General features: G+C 37.8%; 1 protein-coding gene across 10 annotated transcripts in view; it reads right to left on the reverse strand.

Moving 5' to 3' along the window:
- The window catches only part of ncam1b (neural cell adhesion molecule 1b), a 159,028-nt gene that overhangs the window by 57,003 nt on the left and 82,806 nt on the right, over positions 1-19,219 (reverse strand). For 8 of the 10 annotated variants that reach the window (XM_079822626.1, XM_079822624.1, XM_079822623.1 and 5 more), the window contains 2 exons: positions 4,591-4,620; positions 1,201-1,351 (listed from right to left, as the gene is read on the reverse strand). In XM_079822626.1, the coding sequence (XP_079678752.1) occupies positions 1,201-1,351; positions 4,591-4,620 (181 nt within the window). The remainder of the gene's footprint in view (positions 1-1,200; positions 1,352-4,590; positions 4,621-19,219) is intronic. The other 2 variants (XM_079822619.1, XM_079822627.1) reach the window with 1 other exon arrangement.

Raw genomic sequence — 19,219 nt, forward strand, 5'->3', positions numbered from 1 at the left:
AATGCACTGATAAAATATTGGTTATCGGTCGAGATTACATTTTTTTTTATTATTTACCTGTATTATACTCCATATTGGATATATATATGGGCCAATAAGAGATATTGGATATTTAAATGTGCATGCTTATTTCTTCTGTTTTTACTTTTATAAGATCTAAAATACACTGAAAGGCACATATTCGTAAAGTTGTACGCAAATCAGGCAGATAAAGACATTTACCATAGATTTGCCATAGAAATACATCATTTTTACACCTTTTAACAGTTATAGCCCGCCCCACCTATGGGCCGATATCCATAAAATGCTTTTTTAGAATCATGTGCCGCATGTGCTCACCTAATGATGCAAAGTTCTTGTCTAGGATTTTGGGTAGACTTGGCACAAACTATTTTCTAAATGACCCAGTTATTTACATTTACATTTATGCATTTGGCAGACGCTTTTATCCAAAGCGACATACAGTGCCGGAATTCTTACTGGTTGGTAGGTGATCAAATACTTAAGTCATGCAATAAAATACAAATTAATTATTTAAAAATCATACAATGTGATTTTCTGGATTTTAGATTCCGCCTCTCACAGTTGAGGAGTACCTATGATAAAAATTACAGACCTCTACATGCTTTGTAAGTAGGCAAACCTGCAAAATCGGCAGTGTATCAAATACTTGTTCTCCTAACTGTATCTTTTAAAATGTTTTATTCTGTGGTGTAAACAGGCTTCCATAGTTGTTGGTTATTGCCCTTAACATCAAAAAATATTGGCATCTGCAAGAATTGTAATATGCATGTGCATCCCTAATATTCATTTAATTTATGATTCTACACAAGTTCTACACATGTTGTGGTATTAACAATAACAACAAATATGTGTTGAAAATTCCTCAAAATTGACATCCCTAGATGTTTTCACACTCAATGTGGACACACAAAACCTTGTCACATTGCACTTGGTTAGCACACAGCGTGATTTAAGTCAGCTGGGAGGCTGTGGGGGAGGGGAGTGATAATGTTGGGTGGGGGTGGCTCGAGTTTTGATACATTAACTACCATTCTCTACTGAGTTTCTATATGATCTCTGGACTGCAGCCGAGCAGCAGTGCTGCAGTGAATTATACATATGCCTTTGAGGCATATGGTATCCAACAGTACGCGTGACTGACAGAAGCTAATGAGGCTACAGATACTATAGACTCACAGCGCACTTCCAGATACACAGGCTGCGATGCCTCTCCGATGGCGTTGCGGGCAGTGCAGAGATACTCCCCGGCGTCGGTGTACCGAGTGTGCTTCAGGGTGAGAGAAGACACGCGGGCGTCACTGCGGACCAACACCTCACCATCAGGACTCTGAACACAGAGACAAGAAGGGAAAATTTCACAAAAAAAAAAAAAAATCCACACTTTTCACTTCCTTCAGCCATTAAAATAATAGTTCTCCCTCAATGAAAATCCTGTCATCGGTTACTCACCCTCATGTCATTCTAAAGCTGTATGGCTTTCTTTTTTCCAGCACCACAGGCTGTCAAACTCCAAAAAGGACAAAAAAAAAAAGCTTTATGGCTTCAGTAGAATCGAACTATAGTCTAAGAAAGACATATAAACTTTTGGTACTTTTATGCTTTACTTTTTTGGAGCTTTTGGTCACATCATGCTTTATTTTAAGGAGAAAGCAACTCTGCGGTTTGTAATGCAAAGCATTTCGTTTTCTAAAGAATGACCATGTGTCATGATGAATAAATGATGACAGAATGTTAATTATGGGTTAACTATTCCTTTGAGTTAATAAACAGGTTTGCTATTATCTTTCTAAATGTATTATATAGTTTGCAAGTAACTTCACTCTACTTTTAGAGAAAATGGCCATTTGAACAATTCTTCATGTTTGAGTATGTGAATCCTGAAACATATCAGAGAAACAAACCTGGTAAAAAAAAAAGAAAAAAAAAAAAGGAGGTTTGGTGAACGGCAGACATAAATAAGAGTCTTTTATGTGCTGAGTCTTTGGAGCGAAGATGTGAGGTGGGAACATAAATAATGCAGACCATAAGGTAGGGGAAGCCATTTCTACATCGCTGTTACTTCATCAAAAGCTACGTCACATGATCTCAGCTGGCTTGGACCATTTTACAACGTCCCAGTGCTCATTTAAAAGACAAGCATAGATCTTAACATGCCACGCTTGCATTTTCTTTTAGCTTGCTGTTCTACTTAACCTTGTGGATCTTATGAAGATGAGTGACATCTATAACCAACGTTTCCTCAATAACTGCGCAATTTGCATATAGCAGGGGTGTCAAACACATGCATACAGCCTGTGGAGGAGACTAATCTTGCCCTCGGGATGATTTGAGAGAAGATGCTGTAAACATTTTGACAACATTAGGATGCTTAGATATTTACTGGAAAACGACAAAGTAGATTATATACACTATCAAAGGTTCAAAGGTTTGCGCTCTGTACAATTTTTTTTTTAAATAAATGTCTCTTATTCTCACCATGGACGCACTTATTCATTTAAAAAATACAATAAAAGAGTCATATTGTGAAATATTATAATGATTTAAAATAATTAAAATATTTCTATTGTAAAATGTAATTTATTCCTGTGATGCAAAGAATTTTCAGCATCATTCCTCCAGTCTTCAGTCTCACATGATCCTTTAGAAATCATTCTAATATGATTATTTGTTGCTCAAGAAATATTTCTCAATAATAGAAAGAGACAATCAAACAATTCATAAATCTTACTGATCCCAAACTTGTAAAAGTTAGTATTTTTTACATGAATACATGTATAATATATAGTGATTAGTGAAGAAGTGATTTGTTCTAGCTATTCTAATATTGTGCATTAAAGAGAAAGACTATTTTGTAATGCATTAAACTGAATACTTGGGTTGAACAGATCTTAGAATGGGTGGAATGAACTCACATTCTCTTTTCACACGTTCAAACACACACACACACAATTTCAGACAGGACGGTAATGAGGACAGGAAATGCATTGAAGTTTGGAAGACTTCATCAAGCACAACATTAGTATTCCTCGCTCCACTTGGAACTGAAAAAACTCCTCTCTACACATTTCTGGTCAGCCGCTGCTCGTTGAAAAAACTTTGCCATGAAAGAACTCGGCAGAAGCGTCGTTTCAGAGACAATAATTATGCCGGTGTTGTCCCAGGACTGAGTCACGCTTACATAATGCTGAGCCTTTTCATGCAAAAACCACCCAACAGCCACCCAGCAGAGCTGACTGGGCTAATTGAATAACCCCCTAATGGGAGCGTTGAACCCCGTCCAGCCCACTTCCGGCCTTCTTTCCCACAGTTTTCCCTGTCTGCTGTAGTCAAACGGCCAGACCGTGACCCCATGTGCCGTGGGACGTGCTCTCGTCACTTGACTCTGGTTACTATGTGGTACTGGGGTCAGATCGCGGCCCGTATCTTTGAATCTCTATGACAAACAGCTATACACTTCAATCAGCACATTCAACTGACTTTATCTCCCATTCTTCTAAGATAAGGCTCTATTTATTCATTTGCAACGTGAGAACGCTATATCATTAAAGTTTTAGAGCCATAGTTTTCAGCAGAAAGGTCTTTTTAATAATGCACGGCAACCTTCTGCAAAGCTTGGATGAAGGTGGTTTGCTCAAATGTCTATTTTTGTCAGGGTGGGAAAGGAAAAGTCTCGGTGTGAACAACAACAAAAGCATTTTGAGCATTAAATACTTGAAGGAAAAATCCATCACAGTAACACCTTTGTAAAAAAATAAAGGAATAACATGATCAGACATTGTAAAGTTTATTTAACGTTGAGAATGCAGCCGTATGATGTCATAATGGAGTAAAACGATGTCATAATGACTTGATTGATTAGACACAGAATGAAAAAAAGAGGCCATGCACTGAAGAGAAAGTGAAAACTACAACTACATCATTTCACTCTCAGGTGAAACAGCTATACACTTCAATCAGCACATTCAACTGACTTTATCTCCCATTCTTCTAAGATAAGGCTCTATTTATTCATTTGCAACGTGAGAACGCTATATCATTAAAGTTTTAGAGCCATAGTTTTCAGCAGAAAGGTCTTTTTAATAATGCACGGCAACCTTCTGCAAAGCTTGGATGAAGGTGGTTTGCTCAAATGTCTATTTTTGTCAGGGTGGGAAAGGAAAAGTCTCGGTGTGAACAACAACAAAAGCATTTTGAGCATTAAATACTTGAAGGAAAAATCCATCACAGTAACACCTTTGTAAAAAAATAAAGGAATAACATGATCAGACATTGTAAAGTTTATTTAACGTTGAGAATGCAGCCGTATGATGTCATAATGGAGTAAAACGATGTCATAATGACTTGATTGATTAGACACAGAATGAAAAAAAGAGGCCATGCACTGAAGAGAAAGTGAAAACTACAACTACATCATTTCACTCTCAGGTGAACCGAGCCGTCGTCATAATTCAGTTGATGGATCAGATGAGATTTCAGAGATTTGATCTGATAGGAAAGAGGAGGTTTATGGAGTTGATGGCTATCTTCATAATTTAGTTTATGGAGTCATGGATATGGAATCTCTACCTTGTGCTGTTCGGGCCGAGTCCAAGAGGCCTGCAAAGAACAGACAAAAAACACAACACAAAGAGGCAAAAGCCGTCCTTTAGAAGGAATCCTCTGTTATTGGCAACAAAAGCACTGCATATTAAAGACATGTTAACTGATTAAGCATACGAGCTAAAAATATTACAAAGTGATGCATATTACAAAAATAAACAAATTAAAGAAGCAGGTTAAATGTTCAATTGTTTTGCTCTTTTTTAACATTACTCACTCTTTCAGTTAAACAGACTTGAATAGGCTGGTCATTTATTATGGCAAATACAAATTAGATTACACATTCATCTTTTTTAGTTCATAAAATAAATGGCTTTATGAAAAATAATATGGCAAAAAAAAAATTCTTAATTGTGAAAGTCTTGAATTTGAAGTAAAAAAAGCATTTAAACATCCCTAAAACAATATAAAATGACTTGAAAAGCAAAACTGTGCAAGATAAGAAGACTTTTGTTATTTTCATAGAATAAATATTTTATTAAGTGTGTGTTTTTATTGCCCCATGGGTAAATTGATTTTTTTGCAAACAAAATGTAGCGAGGTTTAAACAAGTCTTGCAATTTATGATTTTGCCTCTCAAGAAAATAGATTTTGTTTTAAGGGTATTTTGATATATATATACTGGAAAACTAGGTAAAACGATATTTGCAGAGCTTAAAAAGCATGAATTCTTTAAAAAAAGAAAATCAGTGCTACTAATAACAACAATACAAAAAAATTAAATGCTGTGAGTATAACATCCTCTTCAATTGGCAGAGAACAGGACCACTTCATTTGGAATACACGGAATACTTTCATACCACACAGATAAACACTTCATGCAAACACTTTCCCTATGAAAGTGGCTGAAGTTCTCTTCGCGTCACTTCACGTGGAAGCGGAGCGTGCACATGCTTAGTAACACGATGCAATGGACAGGAAACCACTTGACATGCTAGAACACATTGAGAGTATCACCAGACAAAACACAAGAAGAACAGTAAAACACGGCGCTAATCGAACGATGCCTGAAATGGTCTGCGTTAAGCCCCGTTTACACTGCCAGCGACTTTCGAATTTGACAAGTAATCCATTTTCTTCTCCCTAATAATCAACATAATGCAGGGGAAACTGTAATATGAACTGCAGCAGTGCTAAACAGCTCACTGCATCATATAATTAACATCATAAAACGGTTGATATTGATTCTGATTGGTCAATAGCGGGTTTATTCACGATAAAACGCGGCTATGACCGCTTCACCCAACGGTTCTGTGTATCACTACATAACACCCTTAGCAACGTAAACATATGTTTGTTCTCATTGATATTGTTAATTGAAGCTTACTGTATTATTGTGAGTGAGCGAGTGTATTACCTGCATTCAGATATAGCATTTTCCTTCAGATCAGTCCTATGTTCATAATAATAGATCAGTTTGAATGTCCGCTGCGATATCTTGTCCTTTTAACAGTTAAGGGGTTTTTGCCGTGTCCTGTCACTGACAGCGCTAGTCAAAGCATTAGTCAGTTGCGCCTTGTTCCGTGTTCACAAAATGTTTCAGTCCTTTCAATATAAAAGTCTTCGCTACTGACCGACTCACTCATTAAGACAGTCTTTGCCACCATTTAATGGCGTAATAATTAGGGATGTACGGAAATGAATATTCTTGGCCAAAACCGAATAATAAAACACTTGGCCGAAGGCCGGAGCCGAATACCGAACGCGGTTTTTCAATTTTTTTTCCATTTATTTTGCCAATTTTTTCACCATTGCATAAATTAAATAGTTGTTTATTAGCGGTTTACTATTTTGTCTTGCTTTTTTTGAAAGAAAAATAAGTGTCAAAACTACGGTTTAAAAATATTTATTTAACACTGAACTTTTTTTAGCATTCCAGCAGACATTATACAAACAAATCACAATATAACTTAAAATAAATGTAACAAATATTAAAAAGAAATACATAAAAAAAAAATATTTGGCCATCTTATACCATCTTATCTTTGGCCGGTTATGCCTACAGGTATCATAATCAAATCACTGAGGGTGCTTCTGAAATCACAGAGGGTGCTCTATTAAAGTGCAGATGTAGGCTAAGCAACGGCTCCACCACAGCAGTTAGTGTACAGGGAGACATATAAAATTATTTAGAATTTCAAAAATATTTTGCAACAAATATTTTTCGATTAGTCTGCCTTTACATTGCTTTAATGCGTTACTATTTCACTATGTAACTTCCGAAATTTTGCAGAGTGCAATTGGCCATTAATCCTTTTTGCAACAGGAAAAACAATAGTTTTATTCAATGGATTATATAGACTGGAGACTCGAAAGTGAGCCAAGACCGTTCCATTTACGCTAACTAAACGCTGTCGCTATGTCAGTTCATCACGATTTCACAGAGTTCAATGAAGCTGCTAACAACGCACAATAAGTATCTTACTTGCGTCGATTCGTGTCTACACTTTGTTTGTTTGTTCATGAGAGGTTTTGCGAGCCTGTCACCGCTGCAGAAACACGTTGTAAATGGATACATATGACGTTCTACAGACACAAATATGCACTGGAGCATTTGCCATTATATTATTACAATATCAACAGAGTGTGCTCTTGCTTGCATTTGAGGGTGCTTAGACAGTATAGGAAAACGGCCATTTTTGCGTCCATTTCTAATTATTTGGGGGGACTTGTCCCCTCAATGTCTATAGTGGTTACGGCCCTGCTTCTGTTGCTGTTCATGGTCAAGGACTATTTTTTTCCAGCGGAAGGAAGGCTTTTAGTGATTTAACTTCATGAAAGTTGCATTGATACACATTTGGCTTTAATATTTGTATTGTGTGGTAAGCGTTTTATAAAAGCAATAAGGTACTCGAGGCTTGTGCTGTATCGTGAATAAGTCATGGCTGAAGGAGTTGCAGGCACTCTGCTTCGTGTCATGCCTAACAACAATTTATTTCACAATACAGCACAGCATCTCGTACCCTATTGCTTACACAGAAACTATCAATGTATGAATCAAACTCACTTACTGCAGACAGTTTTCCACACATCATTTTATTATATCCATGTATGTGGTTATAGTCAAATCATATAAAACTGTAAAAATCGCTCTGGAACTCTGTCCTGCCTTGCCTGCACTCGAGACTTGTGAGCTCCCACTGTTAGGATGCTTTCACACCTGAGCGTTTCTGAACCTGGTGTGTTTTCTCCCTTGGGTCGGTTCGTTTAGGCATATGTGAACTCGGCAATCGTGTTCGGATCCGCACCAAAACAATCGCTCCGAGACCGCCTGAACCAGGTGGTCTCGGCCCGATTGCAAAACGAACACTGGGGCGGCTCGCTTGAGGTGTGAAAGCAATCCGACCCAACGGAACAACGAACCAAATGGTATTATAATTCATAACGGGAAATATGCTATAAGAGCAATAGTGTCTGATTCTGTGAGTGAGCACATTAGTCATCACAGTTGAAAACCAAAAGAGTCCCTCTTCATCTTAAAATGTTGTGTAATTGTGCGTGTCTTTGCGAGAATGCTGTCCCGACGAAGCCTTGATTCCTGCTCTAGCTCCATTATAACAATCGTATAGTGTTTGGGTGTCTTGAAACGGTTAACCTCTAGAAAGCGGAGAGAGTGTGTTTGAATTAGCTGCAGTATTAATGTGAATGTGGGATATAATTTAACAGCGGGAATGAGAGCTACATTTGTTTACATGCGTCTCGACAGTTACAAAAAACCCCACAACAAGCTCATGGAGCGAACTTGTCAATCATTTTGATGGATGACGCAGAGGAAACTGTTTAATAGTAAGACAGTTGTACTTGCATGTGACTTACATAAACACATTTCGGTACGCTTTGAAATGTTGCCTTGTGAAAGCTAACCGAACCAAGAAGAAAATGCAACATTGGAACAAATTAAGTCCCTGTCTCGGAACAAAACAAACGATCTATCGGTGTGGAAACGCCATTAGTCTTCACTCCTATTGGTTGTCTCATGTGAAACTCGCTGCTCATTTGCATAAAGTTACCATTTCTGAACATTTGTCACTTGACTTGCGTGGCTTGACACGCCTACATTCAGTCGCCAACGGTCACTGTTGCTCGTGTCGCCGGAAGTTGCAAGCCCTCCATTGAATATGAATGGGATCATGTCGCTGGCGGCGTGAATGGGGTTTTAGTGCACTTGAGCACACCAATGCTTCTCTGTACTGTGCTTGCAACAACAAAAAAGGCAAGAACTGAACAGCAAGTCATTTTGCTAGAGCAACAGAAAAAAAAAACGAAACCCTTGAAGGGTTGTTATGATGACAGCAGGCTGAGTCTGCTAGACTTGCAGCTTTCATTTGGCTAACTACCTCCCTGGAGACCCACATGGGATAAACAGTTATGATCAATGCCTTTTATTCTGCAACGCTATGTAATTGCTACTAATTAAAGTTAATATCTTAGTATAAACTAGAGCCCTAGGCTAATGACGAATGCTTGAAATTATATTTTCAAGCCTGATAAAGTACCAGAACAAAATGAACAAGCTGCTTATGTAAATGAAATGTTCAGATTATTGTTGACATTATTACATGACGATCATTCTGATAACATCAGGTGCGACGCCTTGGGCCTGCTCTGATCTCTCAAATGAACAAATGGCAGGTATGTATCTAGCAGATCTAGAACTTGGCAGCTTATTCAAGCAAGAGTTTATGAACTCCTCAATAACGCACATTAAATCCGAGCTAATTCGAGGATTGCATTGTGTTTTGGCGATACCATGAGGGTATTTCTAAATGCATGAGGTGTTAATTATAAAACGCAAAAGAAAAGTTGTGTGCAGTGCAGTGAAGGAGTCTGGAGCACACATGGGACAGTGGCATGAGAGTGCCAAAAATAATTTCTTTCTTAATGGGGTCATATTCATTTTTTTAATTATAATTTTTTTTTGTTAAAGTTAGTTAAAATTTACTCATAATTCTGCACAAAACATTAAAGCTACACTATGTAACTTTTCCGTCCACTAGAGGTCGCCTGTTCAAAACAAAGGCGTAGTTTGATGACGCCACGTTTGAGCGCAGAATCTTGGGACATGTGGTCTTTACCTCACAGCCGGTGGAAAACAGTCAGGATAGGACTCGGGCAGAAATCATGTTCATGGATGCGATTATTATCATTACTGTAGTCTGAAGCAGAGCAGGACCGAGTGTTGTGGAGCTGAGCAAGGCCGCAGAAGCGATTGAAGAGCGGGACTTTTATTATGACACGGTCGCCGGCGCCACTTCCTCTTTTCCAGTCATGAGTATGAGGTAACGCAGCTCTGTTTATCGTATTAGATATATCTGAGTGTGTTGAAAATTAAGTTATGACGTTCGCTCGGCGGCTGCTATGACACTTGTTCTCACTGCAGTGAGAGTAAAGCGTTTCTGCTAAATAAAACCGGAAACCGAGGGTAACGCAGATATGACGCAATCGACAGGCGACTCCCTCAAACGTATTGCTCACATGTCCCGGTTCCTTGGTTAAAATAGCAATTTCTCACGGTTTACAAATAGTTGGAAACATTTGGGATATTCGAAGTACTCAACTGAACAAAATATATAACACTGGCCTAGTGGTTTTTGGATATTTTATTATTATTATATTATATTCATAGTACATATCCACCTGTAAATTCTGTTTATAGTAATAACCATCTGTATATTATTCACTGTACATATTCACCTGTAAATTCTGTTTATAGTAATAACCATCTTTCTATTTATAGATATATTTATATATATATTCAGTACATATCCATGTCCTGCACTTATGCAAACGTTGTATATCCTGCACTTGCTGCTATTGCACTTCTGGTTAGACCTAAACTGCATTTCGTTGCCTTGTACTTGTACTTGTGTAATGACAATAAAGTTGAATCTAATCTAATCTAATCTAATCTAATCTAATATTTTACTGCAAAAATCTTACATAGTTCACCTTTAAGTTTAAATTAAAATGATTAGGAATCTTCTTAATTAAATGTAGCTGCTTGTTGGGATCATTTGGGAGAATAGCGCACTACTGTTCAAATCATTATGCCAGGCTTAAAGGGGACCGAGTTGCGGGCGGGTTAGTTGAAAACTTCACCGCTGGAAAGATGAATGTGTATTTAAATTGGGTCATTTATGTAATAGAAATCAGTGATGCGAGGGTTGATCCAAAATGAGCGGGTGCTTGCGGTCACCCGCGGTTACGAGTCATCCAAAAATATTTTTAATGATATTCGGGTCGCGGTCGGTCGGGTCGTCAATAAATCCTTATTTACCTTTTGAATGTTGAGCGTTATAAACTTTTGAATAAATGCTGACGCGGGACTAAATACCCGATTTCCCAACACGTTGAACTGAGCAATACCATTGTACCATTTTAATAGGCTACTTTTAAACGCATATAGCTCAGTCATGTCAGTTTTATGAATTTTCTGAGAGGGGGCGGGATTTTTGTTGGGAAAGTCGGGGGAGAGACGCACACTTCGATTAGACTGGATAAACACATGCAGCATCTTAATTGTTAAGAAAATGAAACGAAATAAATGAATAAATCAAGCCTTTATTACATAACACTAGGATATATCATACAGCATTCAGAAAAAGAACAGTTTGCGCTCCTAAGGGCTTTCACACTTTTCCAAAAGTGGGCCTTCTCTCAGTTGACCTGCTGATGAATTCTTCAAGCAGGGTCGAATCAATAATATGCATCTAGACAGCTGAAATGGAAAATGATGGGCCGCCTCAAGAACTGCCTGCTCTCGCCGCTGCAGTTTGATCACACCACGTCAAAGACAACAACTCCCAGAATGCACTTGCTTCTCTGCCCTACGAGGCCACTCCCACCCGGTTACATCACTTGCCCACCACGGCACCACCCCCACCGTCGTTTTGATTTTTATAGTAATAAAATCATTTAGTTCAGTTAAAGAACAGACACTACAATTAAAAACTGAACATGTCTGCTGAATTTCGCATTTTTGTTCATTCATTCACGGTGCGTGTCCAGTCTGGCGCGTTTTCAGTTCATGTCTATGGAAGCCTAACTTTCATAGGAATTCATTGAGAACACTCGCTTTGCTCTGCACCGCTCCATTATGAATGCCCGAGCGGCCGTGCTCAATTTACATTCTGTGAGTGAGATCCCACCCCTATGGGCGGGTTGAAAACATGCGGAACTAATTCCAACAACTGGCTGTAGTCTCTAGCCTCTGGCCAAAAAAGCCTCCGATGATGCAAAATGACAATATTTGCGTCATCGAAGGCTTTTTTCCAGACATAAAATCTCTCATGTACCGGGGATATGGGGGTAACCCTTTCAGTGTCACATGATCCTTCAGAAATCATTCTAATATGCTGATTTACTGCTCAAGAAACATTATTATTATCAATACTATAAACAGTTGCGCTGCTAAATATATTTATGATACATTTATTTTTAGGATTTTCTAACGAAGAAAGTTGTAAATGCATTTATATGGTTACAAAAGATTTCTGCCATTTTAATGCATCTTTGCTGAATACGATAAATCTTACTGACACCAAACTTTTGAACAGTAGTGTACATAAGAATGGAATGACAAATTTATTAAATTATAATTTTGATGGTTATCTTTTCAACTGTATTGCACATTGTGTGACTACTAGCAGTCTATCAACACCATAAATATGCAGTGAATTTTTACTGAAATGACATTTTTGGCTTATAAAGGTGTACTCACACTAGGCGATCTATTAGCCCGGGCGCGTTTGACCTCCAAAGTCTAGTTTGGTTGAATAGTGCAAGTGCTCCATACAGTGCCCGGGCACGGTTTATTTAGCCGGTCCTGGCCCGCTTGGAAGAGGTGGGCCAGAGAGCGGTTCGGTTGGGCTCAGGCACTATACGCATGCAGTGTGAACGCTAACCGCGCCGGAGCACGGAACAGCTGTGTGCTACTGTCATCATTACGACAGCAAACACCAAACTATTACTACTTGGATACACTTTTCAATTGATTCAAGTATATTTAGGTTTATAACAGGCCTGGTTATCACCTCATTGATGAACATGAATTGTAGTTTGCGAGTAAAGCTGCAAATACCTCCATCAAAGTCAGCTGCCTCCGTAATAATCTTCTGATATGTGCAGTGCAATCAAGTGAAAAATCGCTGCGCGGCATAAATGATAAATCTATTAGGCAGTCTATTAGCGAAAGCGCTTTTCTTCCTGTCTTCAAAACAAAAAGTTGCATCGTGAATGACGCAAGCGTGCTCTGGTCTAGTACGTTAAGTGCAAGTGTGAGTGCAGGCCAGCGAGGGAGGGGGGAGGGGGGGGGGGGCAATTGCACTCGGGCATGGTACAAGGCAACCCAGTGTGAGTACACCCTAACATGTTATGCCTCTTAAACTCTCATACTTGTGTTGGAGAGGCAACAGGACAGGACGTTCAAGAGAAAACACTGCTGCTTTGAAAAAAGGCTTCAAGCTAAATCTTGGAAGTCTGCTTCCACTCCACACTGCTCACTTCATTTATTTGGGAGGACACGCAGAGCAACAGCTGCTGCACAGTCAGAAACAAAACAAGTTTTCAGCCGCTGATTTTACTCTTATAGTTAGTGCTTTGTTGTCAGAAAGAGAATAATAACAACAACAACATCTATTCTGCTTTCTCCTTATAATCGTGACTATGCAAAGAACATTTTTGAATCTGCCTTTCTGTTAGAAACCTGATGATTTCAGAACGAGACCATTTTACTCACTCATGTCATTCCAAACCCGTAAGAGCTTCGTTCATCTTTGGAACACAAGTGAAGATATTTTTGATGAAATCCGAGAGCTTTCTGGCCTCCCGTAGACAGAAACATCATAACCACTTTCAAGGCCCAGACAGGTAGTAAAGACATTGCATGTGACTCCAGTGGTTCAACCTTAATGTTCTGAAGCGACGAGAATACTTTTTGTGGGCAAAAACAAACCAAAATAACGACTTTATTCAACAATTTCTTCTCTTCTATGTCCGTCTCCTACGCTGTTGACATGGTAAACGCAGTGCCGAGCTTCCGGGTTCTATGTCAGAACGCCGGCTCACTATTGGCCGATGCTTTTCACGTGAGCACAACAATGTTCTGACGTAGAGCCCGGAAGCTATGCACTGTATTTACAAGGGAAGAGAAGAAATGGTTGAATAAAGTCATTGTTTTTGCCCACAAAAAGTATTCTCGTCGCTTCGTAACATTAAGGTTGAACCACTAGAGTCACATGGACTATTTTAACAATGTCTTTACTACCTTTCTGGGCCTTGAAATTGATTATGACGTTCCAGTCTATGGGAGGTAAGAAAGCTCTCGGATTTCATAAAAAATATCTTCATTTGTGTTTCGAAGATGAACGAAGTTCGAAACGACATGAGGGTGAATAATTCATGACAGAATTTTCATTTTTGGGTGAACTATCCCTTTAAAGTTACTGTATTTTCATAATACAATGAATTCTTTAATCTCAACAGATGAAATGGACTTCTCATTTGAAGTGAACCCTTTAACAACAATTTTAAATCAGAAATGCAATGATCAGCAATGTGCCACAGACACTGATACTAGTGCAAAAGTTGCATTCAACCTGGAAGATCGCGTTAATCTTGCAGGACAGTAAATATCATTAAGGCCGCTGGGAAAAATCTTACGCTCCAGTGGAACTACCCAGAGAGGGACAGTTTCCATATCTCGGTTTCATCAGATCAGCCACAGTTTGCCAGGAAACACTGTTTACCAAGCTCAGGGAATAGGCCGCTTTTCACTCGCTGTGGGGTCACTGGCACGAACGGACAAAGCTATCAATGACGGCACAACCAGAGGGCATTGATCTGAAAGAGCATTGTGTCTGAAAACAAGAGCTGCCCTACACATGCCCTGCTCTCTCCGGGGTGTGTCTATGGGGTTTAGTAATGAAACTACTTTTTTACTGCGTGATCTTACCACACTAGTCTGTGTCCATTTTTCTACTGGTCTTCATTCGTTAAAGGGACAGTTCAGCCAATAATAACTTGTTCTGATTATTCCAAACCCATATGACTTTCTTTATTCTGCCGGTTCATTTCCATACAAAAAAGTGGAACCGTGAAAGAAGAAAAAAAGCGTTTATTTGATCAAAAATACAGTAATAACTGTAATATTGTGAAATATTATTACAATTTAAAATACCTGTTTTCTATTTGAATATATTTTGAAATGTAATTTATTCCTGTGATGGCAAAGCTGAATTTTCAGCCACATTACTCCAGTCTTCAGTGTCAAATGATCCTTCAGAAATCATTATAATATGCTGATTTGCTGCTCAAGAAACATTTCTTATTATTATCAAAGTTAAAAACAGTTGAGCTGCTTAATATTTTATAGTGAAAACATATGTGATTCTTTTTTTTTAAAGGATTATCTGAACAACTGCAAAAGAATTGTCAAAAGAACAGCATTAATTTCAAATAAAAATACTTTGTAACCAAAGTCTTTAGTGTCCCTTTTGATTAAAATGTCTAGTTTCTCCATTAAAAATACCTAAGCATCATTAAAACATAAAACAAAATAGATTTGGAGGAAAAATTGCGAATTAATAAAGTAGTCTTATTATGAAAAAAATAAATTATAAAATATATAGCCTATTCAAATACATACAATATTATTTTCTGATAAGTTTAACATTTGGCAACATATTGGCAAATAGATTTATTTTTAGGCAGTGGTTATTTGCACTAAGTGCAAATAGCAATAGATGCTATTTACACAAAGTGAAAATAGCATATTTTCTTAGGAATAGATGATATTTATACTAAGTACAAATAGCATACTAAGTGAAAATAGTGATATATTCCATTTACACCATATAAAAGTAGCAGTTCTTTGCAATATGTGTAAATAGTAATTAGATACTCTTTATACTTTATTTTGACAGATACATACAATTTGCACCTCAGTATTGTTGTAGATACACAGGATGCAATAATAACAGAGTGTAAATTATTATATTTATTACAATTATTAAATGGATGCCGCCTTAATGGAGCAATAAAAGCCCTCCCTACACCGACCCCTAACCCTACCCAAGAAATGCTTTTATTATTATTAAACATTTCGTTAGGCACTTTATTTCCACTTTTAGAACATTTTCTTAATTTGTATTGAAAGTAAATGCCTTTCCGATGTGGTATTCAATTTAATTCAAATGTTATTTATAAAGCACATTTAAAATTAACCTGAGTTGGCCAAAGTGATATACATAGAGAAGATACATGCCTAAGAACACATACAAATTACAAATAATTAAAAGCACAAGAAAAAAGATGTGTTTTTAACATGGATTTAAAATCAGCTAACGTAGAAGCAGATCTGACGGGTAGTGGGAAGTTGTTCCAAATATAGACGAATAACAAAATCTTGTAGTCGATACGGTATCGGACTGGCAGCCAGTGCAAGGAACGTAAAATTGGTGTGATATGGTCTCATTTGCGGCTACCCGTGAGTGATATGTGATAGGAAAAGAGAGAACAGCGAGCTCTGCAAAATGGGAATTCGAACTTGGGTCGATCGCGTCAAAACTAAGATCCTTAAGCCTCACGCTTTACTTATTACACCACTAGACGTTGAAATAAACTTGTTATTTTTTTAAATCTTGTTTAAAAAACAAGGCACGCTATTTGCACTTGGTGTAAATGGACACTCCGTAATTTGTATTGTTTCAAGCAAACATCTGAAATGTTATATTTTGAGTTTTAAATGAATTATACGAGTATGAAAATGATTATTTTCAGTGTTTCATTGTATGTAAAGCAGCAGCTTGAACAGTCTGCTCAATATTCATGCAAGTTTGGCACAACACAATGGTGAACAAAGTAGACAGAAGTTCCATTTTTGGTTCCCTATCCCTTTAATATGTTCTACAGATTCCACAAAGGAGACCCAGAAAGGGAGGCACGACTGAGAAAAGACAAGAGAAAAAGTGGCTGATGTATTGGCTCTTGTTCAGAGGTTGAATTCTCCTCTTGTCTTTCAACCGGATTGTGATAAGCTGTGGTCCGTGGCCAATTCTTTATCGCCCTGCGGCGCTTCTACCCTGCCATTTTTATGACCCGCTCATTTGTCTGGCACCTTGGTAAGTGGCTCAGAGACTGCAATATATGACAGTCCTCAACTCATTTTTTATTGACCCAACTATTACAATCAGAAGATAAGATATGAGCTAGGCCTTTCTGAGGGAGAAAACATTCATTTTAGAACGGCAGGAAGCTCAAGACAGTGAACGATTTCAATGCGCATATGAACGCGGGTGTAATACATGACACACAGCTGTGTAAAAGAGGGCACGGGAAGGTAGAAACATGCATCATGCAGAGCAAGAAGATCTAAAGGTCTAGTAAATATTTTCAATAAACCGTTCTCACATCCACAAGCAAAGAAATTATAGCATGACATTGAGTTATTAAAAAGGAATTGCTCATCTGAAGCACCCAGTGAAATACCGTTGTGAAAAAAAAGGTTGTGCAAACAAAAAATTAAAAAGTCCCACTTCAAGCATGTGATGTTCTTTATAGCACTGTTGAAACAGCAAAGTGACACATTCAAAAATAATTAGCAGTGTTACGGCAATTTGCTTTTCACGCATGAAAAACACTAACTGTTGATTGTCTTTTTTCAGACAGCTTAGGTAAAGCCAAGGAAAAGAATATGCAGAGTGGGATTTGATTTCCCCCAAAAAATGTTGAAATAATTTGTTGTTGTCTATTTAGTACACCACGGTTTAGTTGTGCATGTAAACACTCAAATCCTGAGAACTACTTGGTTATTGATTTATATTTTCCTGATGGACTAACTAAATATTTTAAGCAGAGCAAGTTTTCCATTCTAATGTTTTTAACCCTCTTGAAAAACATGCACTGATATGACTAATAACTAATATAACTATATATCATGACTAATAAAACCAGGAACATTTCAATCAATTTTGATTTCATGCTGCCTGAAAGATAATCAACAGAGACAGCTGGTCATACTTGATGCTAACAAATAAAAAACACAATAAAGCCAAAGAAACCTGCTAATCATTTTTGTAACCATGAAAAAAATACATGGTTATCAACACAGGCCAGTGAAGAGATGCTGGCAATCGTGACAACCCAACACCCACATGAGATGAGCAAGACTGGACAAGAAGACACAGGAAATGACAAAGCGGTCCAACAAAGAGCTTATATAAAAATGCTCCTCCAGGAACCCTGTGATGACGGTGACTCGGCATGATCAAAATCAAGCTTATTTTGTATTAATCTCAAGGATAGAGGACAATGGCTCTGTTCCAAAATCTAGTGGGCTGCTTTACTGATAACTAAAGAAAGGAGGAAAAGGAAAAGGGAGGAAGGAAGGAAAAGAAAAAAATATAAAAAGATGAAATAAAATAGAAAATAAGAAGTTCAAGTTGCCAGTTTAAAAAAAAAAAAACACTAAAACCGAGTATATTATAACTAAAATTGAAATAAAAATAATTTAAGCCTAAATGTTAATAAATAGAAAAAAATATTAGAATCCAAATAAAAAAAAAATTTAAATGAGAACTGAAAATATGAAAATAAAAGCTAATTCTAAACATTAATAAATATATAATAGTATATTATAAATATTAATAAAACAACATGTTACGTTGTTTACTTTGATAACTTAAAATAACAACATTAGCATGTTGATAAGCTAATGGTGTGATACTCCAACAAGCATAAAAAGACAGCACACAAATATTGAATGTTTTTTTTTTATTATTATTATTATTCTAATTTTTACAGGGTCATGACATGAGAAATCAAATTTGCCTTGAACTTTTGGCAAACATCCTGCAAGTTTCATAGCTTCATTATAAACAAAGCATTTATGTAATCAAGCTATAAAAATAGCTCGTTTTGATTTTGCGGTATCTATGATGTCACACGGGCATATGACTGCCTCCAAAGCAGGACATCGACGGATAGTTATACATCATTGCACCATAGGCCCCGCCCACCAGCATTCAGTCGATTAACGGCTGGCATTTGCCTACACTGGACATGAGCGTTGTGGTGCGCCAAAAGTAGAGTTGTTCAGATTCCGATACTAGTATCGGAAATATCACTGATACCACAACAAATTCTGGCATCGATATCGGCGAGTACTTGAACCCATGTACCGATCCGATACCATTTTCTTAAACAAGACCTAGTTATTATGACCGCTAGCTTTGGCTGACCACTGCGCGGTTCTTCTTCGCTGCTCAGAATGCATTGCAAACACAGGAAGTTGTGTTGTGTTGCCACAAGCAACCCCTGTTTAGAGCAGCGAAGAAGAAATGAAAAAGCGTCAGCAGTATGTCCGCTGTTTAGCAGTATTTCGTCTCTGTGTGGATGGCGCACACACGCGCGTGACGCTCGCCGTCTTTGTTCTCCCCCAGTTTCTCTACCTCTATGTGCGTTTTTACAGTCTATGGTCACTATATGAGGACACGAACGCATAAACCGTCCCTTCATGAGAATTTACTGTGTCATATAATGAACACAGACACTCAAAGGTGTTCACGGCAACCCGTCAAAATAAAAGTTTGGTTTAACG

Source organism: Gobio gobio, assembly GCF_949357685.1.
Source record: "Gobio gobio genome assembly, chromosome: 8".
NCBI lineage: Eukaryota > Metazoa > Chordata > Actinopteri > Cypriniformes > Gobionidae > Gobio > Gobio gobio.